Raw genomic sequence first — 19,268 nt, 5'->3', positions numbered from 1 at the left:
TCTTCTCCGCGTTTAATGTGCCTTGCGCCACCGAATTACTTGGAGTGTTCTCAAGATTTCGCACCTGGAGCACTTCGGTCGAAAATGCCAGTTACTATAGAGCGAGAATAATATCCTCGGATCTTCAAATTTCGGATCTCCAACTTCGCTCGAGCTATCTCGAATCTCTCGCCGAAATAAATTTTCTTCTCCTGCCCATGCTTTGTTCTGGTATATGCCGTGCTTCGTAGTGAACGAATAAGCTTTGAAACAGTATCTGTCAGGGTAATTTTATTTTTCTCCCCTTGAACGAGGACTGCGTCTTTTCTTTTTTGAGAAATTCGAGCTCTTAGCTTTCGAAGTCGGCAGTTAGATTGCACCATAGATGCCTGCAATAATGCTTGTGGCACAGTCGGCTTGCCCACTAGGCATCAGTGCATGCAAAGAAGCAAACCTCACTGAACTAGGTCAAATGCACCTTCTTTTATAACAGGTGTACTAATTCGGGAAAAATAGAGGAGCACAATTTTTGGCGCTCATAGCACTATCTTGTTATCTTTTTTGTTTTTATAACAAATGGTAAAATGAGGTGCACCCGGATGAGCTGACTGGTATAATTTATCAGAAATCAGTAAGATCAGAAGCTAGGAAAACGCTTTCGCCGTGTCTACACCGGTGGACGAGTCGGTGTAGACACAGATGGCCTTTCAAGTGGTATGGTACGCAACGATTCCAAACCACAAAGCAAACGTCATCACCTTTTACTAGAATCTCAAGTAGCGTATAGAGCACAAGAGAAAGTCGCGGCAAAGCAGGACAAGCCCCACAGAGGTTGTAAGGAACTATGACGAAGTGCCCTATAAACCCTACATCCACCTTAGTGGTGACTCACGCCTCATGGAAGGTTGATCAGCAGTGAGTCGGGAGGGGAGCGTTCAGCCACTTCGCCGACGGGGTTCCGTACGAGCACGTACTATCGCCACAGCGTCTGGCCCCCATAAGCACCCCACCACCTTTCCTTCTTCTAGACATCAGTATCTCGAGGGGAAAGCACACTCGAGTACATTGGCATTCAAGAACCGGAGCACCACAACGGGTTCTCTACGGCGTCTCCCTTTCCGCGCTTCCTATAAGCCACACTTCGCTCCGAGCTGCTCGGTAACTGCTCGGAAGAAGAGAGATACATATCAGATGAAAAGGGCGGTTTTGTATCGGGATCAAGGTTTTCCCCTTTAAGTCTGCGCTGATCGTGGCCTGCTTAGCGAGTGCTCCCGAGGCCACACCGCGCATTATTCTATGCAAAGCGCGCGAAAAGGGAAGGGGTGCGAGCGCAAGAAAGATGGCGCGCGCGCTAACAGAAAAGTGTGCCGCGAACGACTGAGCGCCACGCGACAGCTTTGTGCTGTGGGTTTATGCAAAAAACGATTCGTTCGACGTCCGCCCGGGAGCAGCTCGGTGCGTGCGTCGATGTCGCGGGTTCCGGCAGTCCCGGCTGACATTGCGCGATAACCCGGACGCATTAATGAGAGCGTTCAGCGATTACCGAGCGCGATAGCTCTTCTGTCAGGCGCCGTACGCTGGCGGTTACCTCGCCGAGACTCAAAGGGATGAAGAATAGGGCGACGCAGAGGACGTGAATTTCAATTTGGAGTTGCGCAGTGCAATGCAAACCGGGCGCGAACGGCTCGGCAAGTTCACAATTGTGATCTGCAAGTTAATGTGCGCGCCTCGATGTTCGTTTTTTTTTTTTGTGCTCATTCATGCGTGAGCTTGTTTTTCAATGTAATCCGACGTGAGCGGCACTGAAGGGTATTAGGTCGACATCACCTACCGATTTAGAGCAACTTAAGGGTAGGCTCGATCAGAAGAATACGATTTGGCGGTGGTTTTGCACAAAACTTGTGCAACTTAGAAATCTCTTAAAAGTGCGCAGTCATTAACTGCACGAAATTAGAATAATTAGGCATCACAGAGTTACATGTCAACTTCGTGGCTCACTGTGTCAGTCCTCGCTACATTGTTGTGCACGTTATGTTTTGGAATGTGTGACTTTACTGCCTTCGTTTGCTTTTCTGGGTACACGCTATCTTTCCTACACGTGGCAGGCTTTCCCTGCAGACTGTCTAACCCTTCGATATCGGCCCTTTCCTTCTTTCTTTTTCCTGTGGTTTCACGGCTAACTCTTCGTGCATTGTCAATCGCAGCGTTCTCTTGTGTAGCCATCATCGGCGAGCTCTGTGTTGCTCCTCCACGCTTGGCCCGCGCACAAACACGCTAGGCTGGTGTACTAATCCCGCTCTTCGAGCAACGCTTGTGGTCGCCAGACGCACCGAAGCAGCTTTGCGCCGTTGGGCGGAGTGCGGATGCTGGTTCGCTTGTCCGCGTGCTGCTGGACGGGGCGGCGGTCTGGCTCTACTGTGACGTCCTCATTCGCACAAGGCTTCGCCGGGACGCTTTACGCATCGCATCATCCGGGCAGCAGCGCTGTCATCACGTGACCGCTCTTGTCGTCCTGATGTCTGTGTGATTACAGGCGGCGACGACGACTCCGCCGGTGATAGCAGTACTACTACGGCAGCGGGTGAATCGGCCTCCACCACGCCGAAGAATGATAACCTGGAAGCCACAACGAGTGCCCCTTCTCTGGATGTTGGCGCCTCTTCTGACGCCGGCAGTGCTTCCTCTGACACCGGCGGTGCTTCCTCTGACACCGGCGGTGCTTCCTCTGACACCGGCGGTGCTTCCTCTGACGCTGGCGGTGCTTCCTCTGACGCTGGCGGTGCATCTTCGGACGCCGCATCTTCTGACGCTGGCGGCGCATCTTCTGACGCTGGTGGTGCATCTTCTGACGCCGCACCTGCTGACGCCGGTAGTTCATCTGCTGACGCCGGTGGTTCATCGTCTGACGCCGGTGGCGCATCTTCTGACGCTGGCGGTGCATCTTCTGACGCCGCATCTGCCGACGCCGGTGGTTCATCTGCTGACGCCGGCGGTGCATCTGCTGACGCCGGCGGTGCATCTGCTGACGCCGGCGGTGCATCTGCTGACGCCGGTAATGCATCTGCTGACGCCGGTAATGCATCTGCTGACGCCGGTAATGCATCTGCTGACGCCGGTAGTGCATCTGCTGACGCGGGTCCATCTCCGGATGCTAGCGCAGCAACGACCGCTGCCCCAGCTTCGACGACGACCGCCGCCCCAGCTTCGACAACAACCGCCGGCAACGCCGATGAAGCTGGCGGTGACAAGGATAAGTACTTCTTCCATGCCGAGCCCCCTGTGCTTGTCACAGGCGTAGGAATTAATGTTGAAGAGAACGAGGCCATTCCGAGGAAACCGGACGAAGCCAAAAACGATGACCCCTTTGGTGCTGCGACGACAACTCCCAAGCCCACTGACGAGGGCGACCACGGAGCCGCCACGGAAGCCCCCGCTACGACGACGACGACGACAGAAGCAAGTCACAGCGACGGAGCTGACGAAATCCCTCAAGCTGACGCCCCCAGTTTCGGCGACCACGAGACAACCACGCCGGCTCCTTCTACGACCACGGCAGGCCACGGAGACGCTGACGCTGATGCCTCGGGAGGCAACGGACTCTACAGTGGCTTCGGCGGCAGCACTGACACTCCGGACGCCAAGACGGGCAACATCGAACGGGAGGAGATGACCACCACCACCGCGGAGCCACCGGCACACGGCGACGGGGACGAGGGAGACCACCCGACAGACACAACGACGCCTCCATCCGAGGGTCACGACGACGGCGACCACGAAGAAGCTACGACAACGCCATCACCTCACGACGACACAACACCAGAAGATCACGGCGACGGTGCTGGCAGCGGCGGTGAAGATCACGGTGGAGACAGCCCGACGACTGAGTCGTCCGTTGGTGGAGGTCACGATGACGGTGGATTCGGCGGTGATTCTGGAGGCGATGGTGGCCACGATGACGGTGGCCACGACGACGGTGGCCATGGCGATGGTGGATTAGGTGGTGACGGAGGCCATGGTGACGGAGATCACGGTGATGGAGATCACGGTGATGGAGACCACGGTGATGGAGACCACGGTGATGGAGGCCACGGTGATGGTGGTCACGGCGATGGAGGTCACCACCACCCCGACTTCGGCGGCCGAGTGCCCCCATCTCTTGAGGAGCTCCTCTCTCAACTGAGTCCGGACACGAGAAGGCAATACGAAATGGACCACGGGAACTCTCCCGGCAAGAAATGAGCGCGATGAAGAATTACTGGTGCTGGTAGGCGTAAGCCTTGAGCCTACTGCGCTTGGGCATGGCTTCAAGAAGCCAACGTGCGCTCACAGTCAAAGCCCTATTTCCTGCCCGTTTCTTCACTTTATGAGACGCGGCACATAAGGCAGCTATAAGTTTAGGATGTAAGTATGCGTTATGGAATGTTCTAACTGCCTCGTTTGACGCACGCTCGTACAACGCCATGTATTCTTCTTAAAAAAAAATACAACGCAACAAGTTTCCAATAAAATATCGTCAACCTTCACGCTTAGTCAGCTATAGGGCGTTTATGCCACCCAACAGCATGAAGGGTATAGCGAAACATTCAGATTATAGAGTTCTTCGTGAACGTTGTCGGCAGAATGTGTAAGTGAGCTTCAACAGGAACCATCGAAATCGCACTGAATTGAAATATGACGTATACATTATGTTGTATGCAGATGTCTGCAATGTTGAGTTTTTGTTTCAAGATACGCTTGTAACTCTTTAAGCAATAAAAGAGTTTACGGTGACAAAAAAAAATCGCGTTCCTGCCTCTGCTTTTTGTGAAAGTTTAGAGAAGTTCTTACCTGACACTTCTTGCAGACTCGATAGAGGTACTTCATGCTGTCAAATGGAAAGTTGCGGTAAATGTTGAGTGATCAGACATTATGAGGAAAAGAGAGGTATCGCATTCAATCACTGAACTGTTAATGGCAGTGTATGTCGAACTGCACTTTATGGGGGGGGGGGGGGGGGGTGGCCATGTTAAGCCTAAGTTAAGGACAACGCAGCGAGCTATGGAAAGAAAAATGATAGGCGTAACGTTAAGAGATCGGAAGAGGGCGGAGTGGGTGAGGGAACAAACGCGGGTTAATGACATCCTAGTCGAAATCAAGAGGAAGAAACGGGCTTGGGCAGGGCATGTAATGCGAAGGCAAGATAACCGCTGGTCCTTAAGGGTAACGGAGTGGATTCCAAGAGAAGGCAAGCGTAGCAGGGGATGGCCGAAAATTAGATGGGCGGATGAGATTAAGAAGTTTGCGGGGATACAGTGGCCGCAACTGGCAAAGGACAGGGTTAATTGGAGAGACATGGGAGAGGACTTTGCCCTGCAGTGGGTGTAGTCTGGCTGATGATGATGATGGCCATGTAAAGTACCATTTGAAGTGCCATGTAAAGTGCAGTTCGTATCAAACTAAAACGTTGCCCTGACGTGCATTAAAAATGTACAGGACATGTTTTTGAACCGCCAGAATTGAGAAAAGAAGATCACTTGCTGCGTGCAGTCTTTCCTTTCCTCATGTTGTTGTTGTTGTTCTCTTTCACTGTTCCTGTGAACGAGTAACGCTTCCTCCCTTGAGCCGCCTACCTTCCTTTTCCGAGTGCTCTCTCTTGGCGAGAGTGCGAACACCCCAACTTCCCTCCTGCTTTTCCAAACCCTGTCTCCAAAGCTCGAAGGTAAGCACCCCGAGCCTCCACTCATCCGTCTCTACTAACCCAGTAACCCCACGCGTGATGGATTACGTTAAATACAGTGAACCGTAGGCACCGAGCGCTTCGGAGCCAGTGATTGCGAAACAAACACATAAGAGATGGGTGTTCGACTTGCAGCGAAACCCCGCATAATGATGGCGTTGCGCAGTCCGGCCTAAGGGTGACCGGTCGTTAAGCGTAAACCCGATTGCTGCATTGAGATAATTTAAACGTGGGCGAGTTTTCAAGTAACGTTGCTTCTTGAATGCCTTGCAAGTAAGCTGCACCGTGAGCGAATAGCGCAAGTTATTTCATTGCCCTCGCAGAATCTGTAAGGTGCTCGTCCCATTTGTTATCTTTAGCATTAACTTGCAGCGAATTACAACAGGATAGTCCGTGTGCTTTGGTCACGAAGATTCTGAGCGCTGCGTCAGCGTAACTGAACAAGAGTTGAGAACGCAATGCTAAGTAAATCCCGAACGAACTGTCAAGCAAGCACGCGGCCTGGAATGTGTCGTTCGACCACGTCTGAAATTTCTGCTGCTTATTTGTAAGGTTTCGTGCTGCAGTAAAGAAAAAAAAAAGAAATTTCTAATTTTTGCTTTTTAACGTGACTGTTATATTTGACTGCAAATATAGTGTGTCGAGCTCACGAACAACTGAATACAAAAAAAAATTGTCCATGCTTAAACTCCATGTGACGCAAAAGAGAAGCTGAGAGTGGCAAGGGTAGGACTATGAACTTTCTGCGTTGATAGAATATGCGGCGAGGTTGCCTTATTTCTTTGCAGACTTGAATGTCGGAAAGGCTGAGACCTTATTAAGCCCTGAAATAGTTCTTTCGAGATTCGCTTTATGAAAGATGGTGCAAATGAGCCAGAGATAGTGTATACGACGTTGGAATGGCGGGTATGATTCGCTTGTTGTATGCATGCGCGATTCTCAGCGGCGCGTCGCGACTCAATCATCCCCAGAACTGCACGAAACTGCAAGAACAGAGGAAAGTCTCTAGCTGACAAAAGTAACGACATGAGCGTCGCCCCTCTCTAAGGTATTTCAGCCAGTAGGAGAAAAAAGAAGAAAGTCTCTCGTTCTTATTTTGTATCTTAAAAATCTCAAGTCGCAACCACAGTTTTCAACCAAGTCGCCTGGTATTCTCATAGCCGTTTCCATTTCGTTCCACTGTTTCCCATCCGCTCAAAAAACTTGCTCTCCGCCAGGCAAAACGAATCTCCTGGGCCGGTGCCACGACCACATAACTCGAGAGCTTGTTTACTCTCCCGCGTTTCGAAATATGGACGCCAGAGCATAAGCGACACCTTTCTTGCTGCCGTTTTACGCTGTCGCGAAGCCACACACTACCTCCGTAAAAAAAGTTAAAAAAAAAAAAATGAGAGTCAGACGCGCGCTGACATCCCGCTTATTCTCCCACAGCCAGTGCTTGAGTACCTTATATATGCTCAATCCTCCTCCAGAAAATGCGCAAACCGCCTGCTGTTTGTTGTTGTTCCCAAGCTGCTTTCTCTACAGAATATGAGTGTTGCTCTCGTACTGAAAAAAAAAAAATGAATATAAGAATGAGAGGGCATTTCGCTCGTCTCACGCACGTAGACACACGAGCGGAGTTGCTCCTGGCACTGTGGGCTTATCCGCATACCACCGCGGCTTGCGGGTGAAACTCAGGCAATCTTTGCATCGCAGATGAGGCGGGTCGAGAAATGCAAGTCCTGCCGGAGATAAACGTGCGGAGAATACCCTCCTTTCTGCTTCTACTTCGACGCGAGCCTTTTTTTTTTTTTGTTTCGAAACGAGATTGACCTTTCTCCGGCGCTTTATTTTGCTTTCTTTCTTTCTTTTTCTTTCATGACTTCCTTTGTTATCTGCCGCGAAACAGACAAAAGAAAAGACAATTGAATTCTGCCCTCTCCAAGGCTTTGCACGACAATGGCGTCAGTGGCGCGCAATGCCATCGTCAGGGGAAGACGGCCGGGGTTAAGTTAAGCGTGCCACGCGAGGTGACAAACAAGGCAAAACTAAAGTAGTTGAGGGAAAGAAGGTGGCGGGGAGGTTATTCTGACAGTCTGAGCGACGTAAAAGTAAAAAAAAAACGAACTGAACGATAGCAGTCAGGGCCCTTTCGTACGAGAAGCTATCTATTATGTATGCAGCGTTACAAAAACAATCAGTTAAATCCTTTGCCAAGTAACATTTTCTTTTTTCTGCCTTATCATCTTTCAGGATCGACGTCTTAGCTGCTCTTCCTGCTCTTCTTATGAATTATTTGCTGCATTTTTGGGTGATTAGTGCGGCGATACAATAGGATTTCTTTTTTTTTTTTCAATCTGAAAGTCGTCATGAAGAGAATATGCCTAGCTGATAGCACACTGAGATAACGAGACGCATCTCACCGCTGGGGCCTGATGTTCTCCGAAAGAGGGAAGTTTTATAAAACGGCAGAAATTAAACCGGATGCGCTCATTTCCCTGCAGTATTCTCCAAAGTTGTAAGAATAGAAAGAACGACAACACGAAATTTCGTAAGCAACCTCGAGGCCGTTAAAGACTCAGTCTTCCATTATAAATTAGTGTTGGAGCGTTCCAAGCATTCGCGCAGTGTCAAAAACACGTTAAGTAACTCAAGTAAGCCCATGTATATCAGCGGATGTCCGCAAATATCTTTTTTCCCCTATATAGTCGATATCCCGTACATGAGATAGATGTAGTTCTGGAATGGACATAGAGCTTTTCCGTATGTAATCTCGTATCAGGATGCCATCTTCCTAACTTAGAGTTTGCCGGTAGGATAGAATGACTGCGTGAGAAATTTGAATAGCTCGTGCGCTCAAACCTTGCTTTTCTTTCTTTTTTTTAAAGCTTAGTGAGGTGCCGTTAAGCGATGAATGGATCACGCGATGGCCGTCACCGCATCGGGTTTCGCCCGTGCCTCACTTCGTCTTAATTTGCGCCACCGTTATTCTTTGTTAGGGAGAAGCCATTAATTCGCAACGCTGCCTGGCTGGTGCGCGCCTCCAAACAAGCCTGATTATTTTCGAAGCGCTCGTCGTCCTAGCCCTTCCTTCTTTCGCTCTCCCTCTGGAGAGGCGCCTGAATAAGATAAAGCTACGGCTAACGAAGATGCATTTGCCTCACGCGATCGCTTAGTTACCCCTTTCTCTCAGTGAACTTCAGCCAGCGCTGCATTCCCTGCGTGCAATGTTGCCGGTGTTCACCCATTGAAGAGATCCGCGCCAGTCGTTTGTGAACCTTTAGTTTATGCTCAGTTTAGCCTTTTTCTAAGTTGCTAAGCAGAGTGAAAGCTCGTTCTGGCAGCGTTAATGTTCCAGCCCAGTGGCTCAGCTCCACTCAGGCTTCTTCAGCTTTTTGCTTAATGGTTCAAGTCTTACACTTTCTCGTGTACAAAAAGTTGACAGGCAGCACCGTAGGCTCTTACAAGATAGTGAGCGTGCTGCTTCCAGAGTACAAGTTGTCAGGTCTGGAGGTTCCTTCCCGACAGCTGCCGCGGCAAATGAGTAGCGGCAAATAGTTGGGCGGGTGTTGAACGCATACCGCGCCTACTGCGGTTCGCGCTTTCCCAGTTCCGCTTGAAATGATGACGTCAGCGTTGGCTGTAACGAAATGTTCGCTGAGATTTGGCGGTTTTGGTAGAGCACATGTGCGGGAATCAAGCTGTATCATTTGCCTGGTAGGCGACTAAACTTCAATACAACCATACTAAGTAGGCATCAAGCATTTGTACGAGTTAAATATTAAGAACCTCCTTAGCCGCTATTCAAGCACTTGTAAAGCCGTACCAAGCGAAGTTCTAGAGGCTTTGTACGTGATTAATGAATGAATAGATTTGTTTTAACAACGGGGCCTAAAGCCCATGAGTATTAGCGGCTAAATGAAGTGGACAGCAAAGAATGGAGTCAGTTGCGGACCGGAGTCTTCCGGTCTGAAGCCATATGAAGACTAGAGAAATCAGTTAAGCCGAACAGAAAAAAAGCAGTACAAAAGCCACTGTCAGAGAACCGTGATAAATTATCCGCTCAGGGAGCTGCTGATAATAGTAAGACCAGCGTTTACGACTAGTCTTGCACTGCTTCCCATTTCAGGAGTGAGTTCGCGTTGCGTCTCTTAATGGTGCGGAACAAATCTTCATGCGGCAACTTTTTGCGTAAATCTAGCGTGAGAATTCCATTACTCGAAGGAGCACGCTCTCAAAATACCGGCCCTCTGTGTAGCGTAAACAACAAAATATCCGTTTAGCTTAGAAAGATTTTCTTGGCCAATTTAACCCAACTTAATATACTCAGCATTTGTAGGACCAACCCTGAGGTCCTATCCGACGAAGTGCCAAGTGAAAGAAAGTGCTTCGGAAAGGGCAATCTGACCACAGTGTTTCCGACAGGTAACCGAACGTTTCACCATCGTACTGGAGATGTGAAAAAAAGATGAAATAATGTGTGCGCATTTTTCGCAGCCATTGCGGCACTTGCTTTCACATTTTCACATCCTCTTGTCCAGTGCCCGCTCGAAGTCAGAGCAGGAGCGAAAGAGTTCTTGTATCGCTCAACGCCCATCCAACAGTTTACCAATCTTGTCAGCACAGCTTCCGGGAGACTCGTGTATGCTAAGCATTTTGAACGCTCTATGTCGGTCGATACCAAAGAGACAGCCAGCTATTTTATCCCGCGTTGGTGACGAGGAATCGATCACTACGATTTTCTTGTCGAACCACTCTAATTTCAACGTTTCCTTCCGTCTTTGCTTCCACCTTCTTTCCATTCTCTCGTCCCTTCCCTCCATCATCCTGCTTGATCGACCACACCAGTGTGTAACGTCGATGGCGTGCTGTACCGGAGCGGCGACCCCATCCCGACCGAGGACCCGTGCGAAACCTGCAAGTGCCGTCCACCTGGCTTCGCCTGCACGCTGCGAGAGTGTGAGGTGAAGCCCCACTGCAAGGCCGTCCGCCGAGAGGGCCAATGCTGTCCGGAGTACCACTGCGGTGAGTTTTCTTTTCCGTCGCCCTCTTCCATTCGCGAACAGGCAGTGTTGTTCTTAGAGCACGACAGGCATCGAACGGCTTTTTTTTTTTTTACTCGTCGTTTCTGGTTATTTCTCATGTTTTGATTAAACTTTCTCAAAAAAAAAAAAAAATCAAGGAGAGAAAGGAAGAAAATTCTCGCGTTCAGCTATTACCTTTTTTTTTTTTTAACAATACTGCAGACTGGGCGAGTTGGTTAACATACATCTTGAAAAATTTAGCGCGACACACAAGGACCGAAAGAGTAGACGACACGAGCGCTGTTTGTTTGTTTTGTTTCGTTCGTTTCATAGTGCTGTAAAAGAAGACGACTGTTTGGTGTCAAATAAATGGTGCGTGTCTAGGAAGCACCCTTTGTTTTTTTTCGCGGGATAAGCGATCAATACAGTTTCGCGTTTTTTTTATTTGTTTGCTTTGTCTCTTGCGGTGGCGCGGTGTATGCAGCCCCATTTCTCTCCGTCGTTTCTGCGCCGTTAACGCATTCTCCGAAAAAGGCGCCCGCTCGATCACGCTATAATGCTTTCTGCTTACTGCAGAAAATTTATGATGCACGCAGTTTAGTTTTTCTTTTTTTTTTTTATCTCGCTTTGGCGTGTTCCGATCGTTGAAATGTCCGAAACCGCTGCCAGAACAGAAGTGTTTAGTGATGGGTTTTGCCGCCACCGGCGTCTCTCAGTTTACCCGTGACCTGAACTTAAAAAACGAAATTGGCGACACCCTTACCAAGTGCTGGGTGGAACTGCCGCAGACATGCTTCCTTACCAATTCCCCATAGAGGTCCCTGAATTCTTCTGAAAGCCTAACTTCCTGTCTTTCGTTTTCTAGATTTGCATCTAATTTTTCATCTACTTCCGAGCTCCCTTCCTGGATAACCTCGTTAACCTATCCTGCTACCTTCCTACAACCTTTAATCTCGAGGGAGACGTTCTTTCTTTGTACTATCAGGCCTTTATTCTTTCAAGTCTGTGAATCCTGTGCAAGCCTAGGTGGTCCTTAGCTGCAGCAGGGCTGTATGTCGCTCTGTTCGGAGCTCTCAGTAATCGGGCACATTTCGTGCATGTCATGCAGGCTGCGAGCAGGAGGGCAAGCTGTACAAGGACGGTGAGGTGGTTCCAAGCCCGCAGAGCCCATGCTACGTGTGCTACTGCCAGGGCAGCTCCATCAGCTGCTCCTTGGTCGCCTGCCAGTTCCGAGGAGACTGCGAGCCGCGATACGTGGACGGCGAGTGCTGCCCGCGGTACGACCACTGCCCACCTATCGGTACGTGAGTCATTTACCGGCAGTACTTCTCATGTCTTCCCTGCCATATCACCAATACCAAGAGACAAAAAAAAAATCGGCTGTGGGAAGGAATGAGTAATGATAAGAAAGAAATAAATTTGCAGTGAACCTTGCAAACGCCGCAAAAGTTAGCCTCTTGAACAAGTACCGCGGACTTCCATATAACCTCGTGCTCCCTTACATCCGCAAATATACGTGGCAGCCCTCATCAAGTCCCCTGTAAGTACGGTTTTGGCGCTATAGATTCGCAGTAGTGGCCTGGTGCCGACGGAGTAGCTTTATAGAAGACAATCAACCTACGTTGTTCAACCTAATTTTTTTTTTATTTAACTCGCCGCCATTGTGAGCTTTTTCCTGCTTGTCTTCACTGTGCTTGAAAAGAAATTGAAGCTGAAACTGAAAAGAGCTTCATTGTCTCTATTTTTGTTTGTGTGGGGATGTACATGTGAAGAACTCTGCCTTTATGCCGACATGTCAGACTACTGTATTGATGCCAAAGTGGGCACCCGTGGCCTTGTCAAGCTGTCCAACGGCAGCTTTTACTTCGATCATCCCCCCGCCGTCATTTACATCATGATTAGAAATAAATTAAATTGAATTGAATTACCGGTTCGTAATCCGTATGTAAGGGAACGACACCCATAACCTTTCTTAGCAGTGTGCGCAGTTCAGTCTTTCATTCGTGCGCTTTTCAGGAGGCAAACTGCAATTACTGCGTAGCTTTTCTCAGTTGCTTCCAAAAAGACCTGTAGCTTTTCTTATGCCTTATCTCCAACCAACATGCCAAATTTTTTCTTGTTTCCTTATATTTTTTTTGCGTATTTTTTCAAACATCAGTACAGCACGCTCCATAGCTTTTCTTTGTTTTATCCTGCACCCTTAGAAAGCAATTTTTAATCTATTATGCGCATTGCCGAAAAACACCATCAAATAATTAACAGCGTTCTGCCCCTCTTTCCACTAGTTAAGCTGTTTATATCAGCAGGAGCTATGTCGGAAATTTCCAGCTGAAGTCGTACACTTCGAGCTAATTAGGCTCCACCGTACACCCAGCTGCAACCTTCATCATGATCTAAGCAGAACAAAAAAAAATTAATCTGCAATTTCTGTCACAGTTATCATGACTATGTATCGGCGTCTGTCGTCAGGGCTTCACACTGCTGCTCTATTTCATTTTTAAACAGAGGTCGCGTGGTTTCATCCCGACCTTCACTGTGTTAACTACTTTTTTATGAACATTTGCAGAGGACCCGTCGACCACCACGACCGTCCAGTTCCCACTGTCCCCCTTCACAAGCCCACGCACGACGGGCAAATTCTTCGCCACCCGGTTCCCACCAACCTCTATCCCTGGCGCTGGGTTCTCCACCCGCATCCCGGGTGAGGGCACGGACGACGGGGTACTGATTACGAAATCGGCTTTCCCAACCGCCACAGAGCCGACCGGAACCACCGAGCGGTTCTCACCAGAGCAGACCGCGTTCCCCAGCTCGCTGTACGACGACCTGTCCTCGCCGCAGCCCGTCCCGGACGTCACCAACCCCGTGAAGAGGTACACCGCTAACGTGCCACCAGCGGAGGACACGGAAGCCGCCGCCGGCGCTGCGACTGGAACGCAGAGCACCGACACGGCCAAGCCACTTGACGTTGCTGTGCAGAGTCAGGACGTCGAAGACAAGCTCAAGTCGACGGCGGGCAAGGACACTGCCACAACCACCGAAGAAGGGGCCCACACTGTCACTCGCCATATCCTCCCTGCAACCGTGATACCAGGAGCTGTCGTCCCTGTCGTTCCAGCTCTCGCCGTTCCAGCGGCAGGACCGGTGGTGATCGCCAATGTGCCCATCCACCCAGAGCTCCCAACTGTCGGGCTCGGAACCGAGCACCCTGCCGTCGTTCCTACCCTGCACATTACCGGAAGTGCCGAGACAGTGCCGCCCACGCCAACTCTTGGAGCAGGTGGAGTCACTACGGTGGGAACCGTGCCTGCGGGAGCTGAACATTCCGCAACTGTACCAAGTGCACAAGCTGATCAGGGCGCTGCTGCAGCCACGGGCATATCACTGGGAGACGCCACGCACGTTGTGACAGGCAGCAGCTCGGGAGTGGTTACGACAGGATTGGATACTGCGTCCACTCCAGCGGCCACTGGAGCGTCTGAACATTCAACCGGTGTTACCACGGACGTCAAAGATACTTCAGTGACGGCATCAACCGAAAACGGCGGCGCAACCACGAGCACTCAAGCTGGCACAACAGAAGCGGCCGGGGCCCACGCTGAAGGTGATAGCGCGGACCACACGGGTGCCACCCTAGATCCTCGCTCTGGTACAGCAGATCACACAGGTGCTACATCTGACGTTCACACTGACGGTGCAGCTGCAACCACTGTGGCAGCTGGCGGCCAGACTGACGGCGTCGATGTGACAACTGCGGGAGTTGCAAGTGCCGCTCAAACACTCGGCACAGAGGCATCCACTCATGCTGCGGAAAGCGGTTCTGGTGATGCTGCCTCCGAACAGCCAAGTGGCGCTACTGCTGGAGATGCTTCCTCTGTGACGACGGCTGGAGATTCTACCCCTGCAACGGTTTCCAGCGATTCTGCCTCCTCGACCTCAGGCGATTCTGCTTCTTCGACATCCAGTGATGCTTCCCCTGAGACCAGCGCTGGTGATTCACTCCCCACAACTGCGGCTGGTGACTCTGCACCTGCGACAACAACCGGTGATTCTGCCCCAGCTGCTGCAACCGGAGAATCATCCCCGGTGTCCACAACGGGCGATTCTGCCTCCGCAACTGCAGCCGTTGATTCTGCATCCACGACCACCTCTAGTGATGCTTCCTCTGGTGACGCTGCCGCCGCTACTACCTCAGGTGATGCTGCCCCCTCGACCGCCTCTGGTGATGCTGCCCCTGCGACCGCCTCTGGTGACGCTGCCCCTGCGACCGCCTCTGGCGACGCTGCCCCTGCGACCGCCTCTGGCGACGCTGCCCCTGCGACCGCCTCTGGCGACGCTGCCCCTGCGACCGCCTCTGGCGACGCTGCCCCTGCGACCGCCTCTGGTGACGCTACCCTTGCGACCGCCTCTGGTGACGCTACCCCTGCGACCGCCTCTGGTGACGCTACCCCTGTGACCGCCTCTGGTGACGCTACCCCTGCGACCGCCTCTGGTGACGCTGCCCGTGCGACCGCTTCTGGGGACGCTGTCTCCGCCGCCCCTGAAGCCCCCGCCGCTGAAGCCCCCGCTTCTGATGCCCCCGCTTCTGATGCCCCCGCAGCTGATGCCCCCGCCGCTGACGCTCCCGCCGCTGACGCTCCCGCCGCTGACGCTCCCGCCGCTGACGCTCCCGCAGCTGACGCTCCCGCAGCTGACGCTCCCGCAGCTGATGCCCCCGCCTCCGGAGAAGCCGCCTCTGCAACCGCCTCCGGCGAAGCTGCCCCTGCCACCGCCTCCGGTGAAGCTACCCCAGCAACCACCTCTGGTGAAGCTACCCCTGCAACTGTGTCTGGTGAAGCCACCCCTGCACCTGCCTCTGGTGAAGCCACCCCTGCACCTGCCTCTGGTGAAGCTGCTCCTTCAACCACATCTGGTGATGCTGCCCCGGCAACAACAGCCGGCGAGTCCGTCCCTGCCGCCGACGCAGTCAGCTCGGCTGCCGACCAGACTAGTGTGTCTGACGTAACTACTGGAAGTCTGTCTGCTATTGGGCATGAAGTATCTGCTGTCGAAACCACGTCGGCGCCTAGTGCGGGTCAAGGAGGTGAAACCACTACCTCGGCACCCGCAGGGTCGACTGTCGCAAGTGAAGGAATTCCATCTTCTACAGACAGTACAAGCGCTGACGCAACCAAAGATGACACGGCGGCAAGTGCTGCCGTCGACAGTTCTGGCACAGAAGGCGGTCCATCGCCCTTCGAAGCTCGAAGCTCCGTTCAAGATTCGGAAGTTCCTTCTGGCCCGGGCGTAACAACAGCATCCAGTGCTTCGTCGGACAATACCACCCCAGCCCCTGGCCTTCCTGCTGCCGTAACTGAAACAGCTACTTCAGCAGAAAAGACTCCCGAACAAGATAGCGCCGGTGAACCAAGCGGTGAGAAGCCAGCAGAAGAGTCCAGCGAGAAGACTGACACGGCCGGGCTGATAGTGCCCGATGTCGCTGTGACAGCCACGGCTGCTGAAGCCTCTACACCTGCGCCAGCAGAAACACCTGCTTCTGGGGTCAACGAGCCAAGTACCCCAGCTCCAGCAACGGAAGAACACCCACTCGGTGACGAGCCTCACCACGATGAAGCTGCAGGCGAGAGTACCGAAGCTCCAAAGAAAGAAGAGGAACCAGCTCAAGACGCTGCCGCTGCTGCGCCCGCCGCCGAACAGCCACAGGCTGACGTCCCGGCAGCACCTGAAGGCAAGACTGAAGAGAACGAAGCTGTACCAGCGAAAGATAGCAACGAATTCGACACTTCGAAGCCAGATGAGAAACCAAGCGACAGCGCCGTCGCGGCTGACTCAGGCACCCCATCAGAGCAAGGTCCAGCACCTGACGCTGTCGGAGCTGGTAGTGGAGCCGACGGAGCAGCAGCTGCGGCGCCGAAGAGTGAGGAAACTCAATCTGAAAACGTTGAACGCGAAGAACATCCAGAAGGAGAACCGGAAGCTACAACTCCTCCTCCACACGAGACGACAACAACTGAAGCTCCGCATCACGACGAGGAAGATGACACGGGCAGAACGCCCGTTAGTGAGACACCTATTGTTCCAGAAGAGGCACACACTGTTTCTCCCGACAACGAAGGAGAAAAGCCTGAAGCTTCTACTGAGCCCCCGCAGAACGATGCCCCGCATGACGATGCAGCTCCTGGTGACGGCGATGCTCCACACGATGACGGAGGGGCCGCGGGGGCAGCTCCAGGCGGCGGCAACGGAGGCGGCGCTCACGACCACGGCCACGAGCACAAACCACACGTCCACCACGATTACGGAGGAAGGGTTCCCCCTACTCTCGAACAGCTGCTGGCACAACTGAGTCCCGACACCAGGCGGCAGTACGAACTGGACCATGGGATTGTTTCCTCACCACCCTCGAACGGCGGTGCTGACGGCGGGTATGGCGGTGGAGATGGCGCTGGTGCAGGCGGTGCCGCACCTGGAGACTCGGGACACGAGCAGCCGCCGCCCTCAGAAGGCCCTGCAGTTGATGCTGACGCTTCCGGTTCCGATAGTGATGTCCTAGGCTCCCGGCCACCGAAGACCGACACTGATGTCGACTCTGAGCCTGGTGAGGGTGACCACGCAACTCCTGCTACGCCTTCTGAAGGTGGTCAGCCAGAGACTACCACGCCGGCTGCCGACAGCGCAGGAGCAGACCACGACGGTGATGGCACTTCAGGCGGTGGCGACGAGGACTCCAAGACAAACGAGGTGACAGAAGCCCCGAAGGCCACAGAGTTTCCGACGCGCTATACAACTCCAGCTCCTGCTCCCGACGCTGATGACCACCACGGCGAAGAGCCTTCGGCAACTCCAGGAGGTGACTCCGCGTCCGATGGCCACAAAGATGAGCCTTGCGGGTCAGACTCTGATGCCAAGTCGGAAGACTCTACCGCACCCAAGACGCATGATCCCATTGTGGAGCTGGTGAAGAGTGGCATTCCCGATTTGCACCTCGACGGGAAGGAGCCCCATAGGGATAGGAGGCGCTCCGGACGGGCTCACCACTAAGACGACTTTGGTGGTAATGCCCCGAGTTCTTCGATACTCCCGGTTGTGAAACTTCCCGTGCGGTTGATTTGTGCAACTGCGCCTAATGTTTGCGCTACTGCCACGGGCTAAAGATAAGGTTATTTATAATACATCGACATATGAGTGAAATTCTCGCCGTTGGCTCCATTGAAGAAGTGATTTCGGACCAGGAACTTAGCAATAACTGTATCGCGATTCCGCTTTTGCGAGTGAAGCGTGATACATTTACGAGAGACGGCGATTTTTACAATGTGGTAATCTGAGTGACCAGTTTTACAGCATTTAAGAGTGCGGCCAACTCTGCAGTTGTACTGGTAGCTAACATGTTAGCACTTCGCTTAATGATACGGCCTGCTGCAGAAGTCTGAGTTCGGTAAGGGAGTTTCACAGCTGGGAAGATCCGACAACTCCGGCTAACGCCACACGGCTGCAGGGACTCTGATGCACGCATCATCGGCGCCCTGAGTGTCGTCCATCCATGTACATATACGCTGGGGGGTGAGGGTCATAAGCTGGGGAAAGCCCGGGCGCGGAAAAGCGCCTTGGCCGTGGTGGCAGCTACAATTCTGCATCGCAGAAAGATGACACGCCAGCGGTAACAGAGCATTCTGGGAGACGGGGGGACATAGTTTTTCTACCGACAAGAGACAAGTGAAGCGTAGTTCACTGAGCAAAAAAAAAAGGATGGGTGAAAAAGAGCCATCCACGCGATGACATTGTCAACATAAATCCATAACAGGCAGTGACTATCGTGCACCACAAATTTACAGTGTCATCTCCAAAGGGTGCGTCTCCTCTATTACGCCTGCATGGCCGACGCTCTGGCTTCGATAGTTTACACATCGAGGATAAATGGACGCGATACAATCCGGCCCTGCTAAACTTCGACCCAATGTACAGTGAACAAGGCAATATGGGACGCAGCCCTGCTGGAATCAGCCACGGTTACCGCATTGAACATGATTACTGGGAACGGGGAGAGTAAAGTGCGTCCGCGTATCCTACTTAAAAGCTGGATGCCACTGTACCAGCATGCAAAGGAGCCGAGTGAACATGCCTTAACGCCAAGTGCAATTGACGAAATATATCAGCGCGGAAGAAGCAGGGGGCTCAGCTCAATGCGACAAAGCCGGCTCGGCGTCTTTCTGCGGTGGTTCGCTTCGGGGCACAGTCGGGGGGTCTGGAGGCATCCTGTGTCTACACTCTTCATCTGTTATTATTTTTTCTTTATTATTATTATTGTTTACACGCTTCATTCATCCACTGTTCATCGAGGCTGGTTATGTATTATTGGTGCGCTGTTGCCAATAAACACCTTTCCGAACAGTTTTGTTAAAAAAAAAGACGGCTGTTTTGTGTGTTCATTTTCTCCTAAATTATTTTCGAGCTACAACACCAAGAGCGTTGAAACTGAAATGTTACAAATGGTGTCCACGTATACCGTCCGGGTCGGGCGCTTCCACTTGGAAGGAAATTAAACACTGCTGCTTTCATCGTTCACAGCC

At 52.1% G+C, this 19,268-nt stretch overlaps 1 protein-coding gene across 1 annotated transcript in view; it reads left to right on the top strand.

The window, feature by feature from the left end:
- The window catches only part of LOC149364340 (uncharacterized), a 74,687-nt gene extending 55,605 nt beyond the window's left edge, over positions 1-19,082 (top strand). The window contains exons 4-6 of the mRNA XM_089574280.1: positions 10,526-10,702; positions 11,810-12,001; positions 13,268-19,082. Of these exons, the coding sequence (XP_089430406.1) occupies positions 10,526-10,702; positions 11,810-12,001; positions 13,268-17,742 (4,844 nt within the window). The 3' untranslated portion in view covers positions 17,743-19,082. The remainder of the gene's footprint in view (positions 1-10,525; positions 10,703-11,809; positions 12,002-13,267) is intronic.
- The last annotated feature ends 186 nt before the right edge of the window (positions 19,083-19,268 follow it).

This window comes from Amblyomma mixtum, chromosome 2, assembly GCF_055824585.1.
Source record: "Amblyomma mixtum isolate Tamu chromosome 2, ASM5582458v1, whole genome shotgun sequence".
Lineage (NCBI taxonomy): Eukaryota > Metazoa > Arthropoda > Arachnida > Ixodida > Ixodidae > Amblyomma > Amblyomma mixtum.
This window is presented reverse-complemented; position numbering and strand designations above follow the sequence as displayed.